The sequence below is a fragment of the Dipodomys ordii genome, unplaced genomic scaffold (assembly GCF_000151885.1).
Source record: "Dipodomys ordii isolate 6190 unplaced genomic scaffold, Dord_2.0 Scaffold11, whole genome shotgun sequence".
NCBI lineage: Eukaryota > Metazoa > Chordata > Mammalia > Rodentia > Heteromyidae > Dipodomys > Dipodomys ordii.
In genome coordinates, this window is record NW_012267227.1 from 4,793,270 (window position 1) to 4,799,269 (window position 6,000).

At 35.2% G+C, this 6,000-nt stretch overlaps 1 protein-coding gene across 2 annotated transcripts in view; it reads left to right on the forward strand.

Annotated features, from left to right (window-relative positions):
• Nucleotides 1-6,000, forward strand: part of Vps13c (vacuolar protein sorting 13 homolog C (S. cerevisiae)) — a 147,135-nt gene that overhangs the window by 34,915 nt on the left and 106,220 nt on the right. For both annotated transcript variants that reach the window (XM_013010094.1, XM_013010095.1), the window contains exons 11-14: nt 1,645-1,772; nt 3,428-3,534; nt 4,405-4,576; nt 5,473-5,535. In XM_013010094.1, coding sequence (XP_012865548.1) covers nt 1,645-1,772; nt 3,428-3,534; nt 4,405-4,576; nt 5,473-5,535 — 470 coding nt within the window. The remainder of the gene's footprint in view (nt 1-1,644; nt 1,773-3,427; nt 3,535-4,404; nt 4,577-5,472; nt 5,536-6,000) is intronic.

Consider the following 6,000-nt stretch of genomic DNA (forward strand, 5'->3'; position numbering starts at 1 on the left):
CTCTATGCCTTCTTTACATCTTCTTACTATGTTGCTTTAGGACCTAGGTCTGCCTGCCTGCCTGCCTGCCTCCCTCCCTCCCTCCCTCCCTCAGAACTCCTTCCTCCCTCCCTCCCTTCCTCCTCCTCCACCTCTTCCTCCACCTCCTTTTTCCCTTTATCCCCTCCTCCTCTTCTACTTGTTCCATCTCTTCTACCTCTTCCATCTCTTCCTCCTTCTTCTTTTCTCCTTTCATTCTTTAGACAGTTCTGAGATCTTTGAATTCAGGTCACTCCTTGCATGTCACATCTGATAAATCAATCACTGGATTTTTTAAAAATGGAACTTTTTGGGGTACTAGGTTTTGAACTTGGAGCCTTGCCTTTGCTTGCTAGGCAGATGTTCTACCACTTGAGCCAAAACCCCACACCAAAAAGAATTTTTTGATTTCTTGACACCCTCTCCTTTGTTTCAAAAATAGATCTTTAACAAAGCCATGTGTTTATTTACTTTTCCCATGTTTCAGTTTCATTGTAAAGGAGCTGTCTGTTTTCAGTTAGTGAGTGCAACCCTTTATAATTGTCCTTTCATGCTCATGCTTTCCATAATATCTGTCACTCTGGTTCTTTGTTATTTTATTTATGGACTTAATTGCCAACTGTTAATGCACAATGACAGTGTTAAAGTGTCCCCAGATTGTGAAAGAATTTAATTTCAATGATGAAAAACAGGCTCAGAGAAATATACCAGTTAGTTTTATACATTTATAAATAACCTGTAAATTAGTTAAAAGTTCTGTATACAATCTTAGGTAAACTGTAACTTTTTTAAGGGTAATATTTTACATACTTTTAACATAGTAACAGTTAAGATATGTTACCTTTGGTTTTATCTTTCCTAATACACTTTTTCTATTACTACTAAATATTTTCTTCCCTTCCTACCTCCCTGTTTATTTGTTTGTTTGTTTGCTTTGTGCTAGCCTTGGGTCTTGCACTCCTAATCCCCATCACTTAATGCATGGCTAGTTCTCTGATACCGAGACATACCTCCACCCCAGACTTTTCATGGTTAATTGAAGATAGAATCTCCTAGGTTTTCTGTTTGGGTTGGTTTTGAACTGCTATCTCAGATATCAGCCTCATGAGTAGCTGATTACAAGATTGCAAGAGTGAGCCACTGTTGCTCAGCTAATAATAATTTCTTTATTGACTCTAAGATAATATATGTAATATTTTGAAAATCAAAAAGTTGTGAGTAATTTTTGTTTTGGAATGATTTTGTGATTCTGTTTTTAAATTCTGCCAGTGAAAAAGTAAGACAGATATCAATTAGATTTTATTTCCTTTCTGTACTTGTGTGTTTTAATAAATAATATCATTATCATTAAATGTCTTTTAGCAAGGAAGAGAACCCTAGTTTTATACAAAGACTGTCTTACACATTTTTTACCTAGAAACAAAGGATTTCAATTTCCTCCTTGGAGATTCTGCTTCAACTGATAGCCTAATAATTGGCATTATACATATACATATATTTAAATATTTTACAGAATGATTTGTTACATCTGGTCTGGGTCATATTTCCTATCATAGTAACAGTGTTCTTAGTTATTCTGTGTCAGAGCATATGAATATATCTAATGTCTTCCCCCTGTGATGTAAGTTTTCCAGCCAATATTGGCCTCTGCAAAACTCTACATGAATCCTTATGCAGAAGCAGAGCTCAAAACACCCAAACTGGATTGTAACATAGAAGTTCAAAATATTGCCATTGAACTGACCAAGCCTCAGGTAAGGCACCACTGCACTTTCCTCGCTTTGATAAAGTTTAATTTTCACTCCTTCTGTCTTTCCTGATTATTCCTTCTCTAATGACCTAGTGATTCTTTTGGTTATGATGAGATTTGACTTGTTAAAAAAGGAATTTCAGAATTAAGTGATGATGTTTTTAATGTAGTCTAATCTTTTCAGAGTTTGGATAGCAGAGTTGTAGAACTAATTGAGTTGAAAAAGAAGCTAATTGGGCTTTAAGCCCAGTGCAAGTAATTTTGTGTCTCTAAATTTTGTACTAGTTACATTAGCAAACTAAAAAGAAAAGGTGAAACACCCCTAATGGCCTATTTTATGTAAACTAGTATTTCTAAAACTTCATTTTGAAATATTATGAACATAAAAATATAATTTATATCCTTTTTCTTCTCCTCAAGTCTTTGGAATCTGTTTTACAGTTACATTTCAGTTCAGACTAGATACATTTCAAGTGTTTAATATTTGTAGGTAATCCTTAGGCAGATATGCATTAAGTGTCATAGAGGGCAGGGTGCCAGTGGCTCATGCTTATAATACTATCTATTCAAGAGGCTGAGATCTGGGATTGCAGTTTGTAGTCAACCTGGGCAGAAAAGACTCTTATCTCCAATAACTACTCAGAAAAAGCTGGAAGTGGTGCTGTGACTCAAGTGGAGCACTAGCTTTGAGCACAAACAAGCTCAGGGAAAGTCAACAGGCCCTGAGTTCAAGCCCCAGAACTCGAAAAAAAAAAGAGAGAGAAAAAACTTGGAGATAGAAGCTAGAATTGCCATATTTTCATGCCCTAGCAGTCATATTAGCACTACTCTCTCCTTTATTCCTCCCTCCTCCTCAAATACCCCCCGCCCCCCACCGTTCCCTCCATTTGAGCTATTCATCAGATCTATACAAAATTGCTGTGTTGGTGATAATATACGTAATTGACTAACTTTATTATGCTTTAACTAAGTAGTACTTTTGTGGAACAATTTGAAAAAAAATCACTGCATTAGCTATTGCTAAAGTGGTAAAAAGGGAAATAAATGCACAGTTTTGGAAATGGACATGCTGTGTCAGTGCTAACAGGCACAGTATTTCATTGTTTCTTTCTTTCTTTTCTTTCTTTTTTTTTTTTGGTTGGTCATGGGGCTTGAAATCTGGGCCTGGGCACTGTCTTTGAGCTCTTCAGCACAAGGCAAACACTCTACCACTTGAGCCACAGCGCCACTTCTGGTTTTCTGGTGGTTAATTGGAGATAAGAATCTCATGGACTTTCCTTGCCTGGGCTGGCTTTGAACCTCTGTCCTCAGATCTCAGCCTCCTGAGTAGCTAGGACTGTAGGTGTGAGCCACTGGCACCTGGCTTCATTGTTTCTAAGATGTACATTTATTTCATATTTTAACATAGCTGAAGTTTGGATATATATTATTGGCAGTGTAAGTTTAATTGGCAACACTATTTTCTTTTATAATGGAACCTGAAATTGGTGTTACAACTTATAATTGGTAGTGTCTTCAATTTAATGCAGTAAAATACATTATTGAGTTACCAAGCACTACTGTTCATGGAATTTGGAGTCTTATTAGATTGAAAATAGAATCAAAACTGCTTTAATTCATGTATGCACTATAATAAACATAATTTTATTTCTGTTACAGTACTTAAGTATGATTGACTTTTTGGAATCAATGGATTATATGTTTAGAAATGCTCATTATAGAAAATACAAGCCTTATTTACCACTCCATACCAATTGTCGACAATGGTAAGCTTGAATTTTTTATTTCATTTTATGAGAATCATAGGATTCTTAGAGTTAAGAAACATTTAAAGCTATCTAGTCCAGTTGTGTTTTTTCAAACAGAGTCTTTTATATAGTTTGTATCTAATATTCTATTTCTGAATTTCTAGATTCTTAGGATTCAATAGTTTGAACATTAATTTTTTTCCCCTTTTGGTAGTAGGGCTTAAACTCAAAGCTTCATGCTTGCTTGGCTTTCTTGCTCATAATGGACATGACTACCTGAGCACTGCTGGCCTTACGGCTTTTTTTTTCTAGTCTTGCAGACTTTTCTACTTGGACTGGCTTTAAACCATGATCCTCTAATTTCAGCCTCCTTAGTAGCTGGAATTTATAGGCATGAGCCACCAACACCCATTTAACTTTAAGTGATTTTATCACTGTGAGCTTCATAGTGTATACATACAGGAACAAAGATATTCGTGATGTTACTAGGCAACATAATCTTCAGACCATTGTAGTATATATGGGCTGTCAGTAACAAAAACTTTCTGTACAAAATCATACTTTCTGTATGATTTTGCTGTTTTGTGCCTATCATTTGTGTTGGTATATCCTGTTTCGAGAGGGTTTCTTATTTAGTCTGTTTAAGGAAGAAGATTGTACAGGGGACTTGGAATACACTGGAAGGCAATAAAGGATAGCATGGGGTCTCTAAAAAATCAAATCATTTACCTGCTTAAAAAAAACTTTGTAGGGCTGGGATGTAGCTCAGTGGCAAAGCGCTTGCCTAGCAAGCGCAGCGTCCTGGGTTCGATCCCCAGTACCAAAAAAGAAAAGACAAAAAAAAAACTTTGTAATCAGATTTACATTTAGAAATCTTTATTTTTTTAGGTGGAAATATGCGATTGATTCTGTACTGGAAGTTCATATAAGAAGATATACACAGATGTGGTCTTGGAGTAACATAAAAAAGCATAGGCAGTTACTTAAGGAATATAAAATTGCATATAAAAACAAGCTAACCCAGACTAAAGTTCCAGAAGAATTGCAGAAACAAATTCAGGTATATTTTGTTGTTAGTGAGAACTGCAGTTTGTCTAATGTCCCCTTTATGCATGTTTGCAATCAGTGTATAGTTTTAGAACAGGATTCATCTTTCAGACAGAATTTAATGAGAATGTGTAAAGTGTTATTTCTCATTTTTACTTTAAAAAATCCCCCTTTCATCTATCCTAATATTATATAAATAGAGTTATAACACCATATTTGGAGAAATGTGTGTTTGTATAGTAATATTTAGAAAATATCGCTAGTTTAAATGTTAATTAGATTTTATTTGTTTTGTTAGTGGTAGTCCCATTTATATGTTATAGCAGGTTTAAAAAATAGTTCAGAGGGCTGGGAAAGTGGCTCAGTGGTAGAGTGCTTGCCTTGCATGCATGAGGCCCTGGGTTTGATTCCCCAGCACCACATAAGCAAAAAGAAAAAAAAAGCCGGAAGTGGCACTGTGGCTCAAGTGGTAGAGCACTAGCCTTGAGCTGAAGAGCTTAGGGACAGTGCCCAGGCCCAGAGTTCAAGTCCCACAACCAGACCAAAAAAGAAAAAAAATAGTTCAGAGTATTATTTATAAAAGTAGTTTTTACTCATTGACAAGTATTTTTTACTCATTGTCAAAAGATTGAAAATACTAGATACCTCACTCAAAATACTCTTTACAAATATTCTTGTGTTTATTTATGACTGAATTTTAATGGTCTCAGAAAAGTAATTTTAATACTATTAAATGAGGATTTACTTTATATGAAAAGTTAATTATTTTATGACAAAGTTAAAAGATTTAATACCCTAGTATTCAAATTTATAATTTCATTACATTGTAAGTACTGGAACGGACTAGGTAAACCTGGAAAGGAGAGAGCAATGATTATGTTCTTACTTCCAACTATCTTTGTTTTGTAGGACTTGGAGAAGAGTCTAGATGTTTTTAACATCATTTTAGCAAGGCAACAAGCACAAGTTGAGGTAATTATTTTTATAAGCATAAATTTCTCAAGGTACAGTTGTTGGAACAGAGAATATGAATATTTAAAAAGATATTTGCTACTGCTGTGGATTGCTCTTATGAAATAGTTGGAGAAGTGAATCACCAGAAGAAATAGATGACTTTAATCTTCCTTAAAGTGACTTTTATTTAATCTTGTTTAATTCTTTTCTAATTTATTTTGAATATTTTTATTAACTTTGTAGTTGCACAAAGGAGTTGCCATCCAACAAAGCAATTTATGAATCAGTGCATGTTGATTAACGTCATCCCTTTCAACACTCTCATCCATTCCTCCCAATCCACCCATTCCCTTACTTTTTTTTTCCATTCCTTTTAAAAAATTTTTTTGGCTGGGCGCTGGTGGCTCACGCCTGTAATCCTAGCTACTCAGGAGGCTGAGATCTGAGGATTGCGGTTCAAAGCCAGCCCGGGCAGGAGAGACC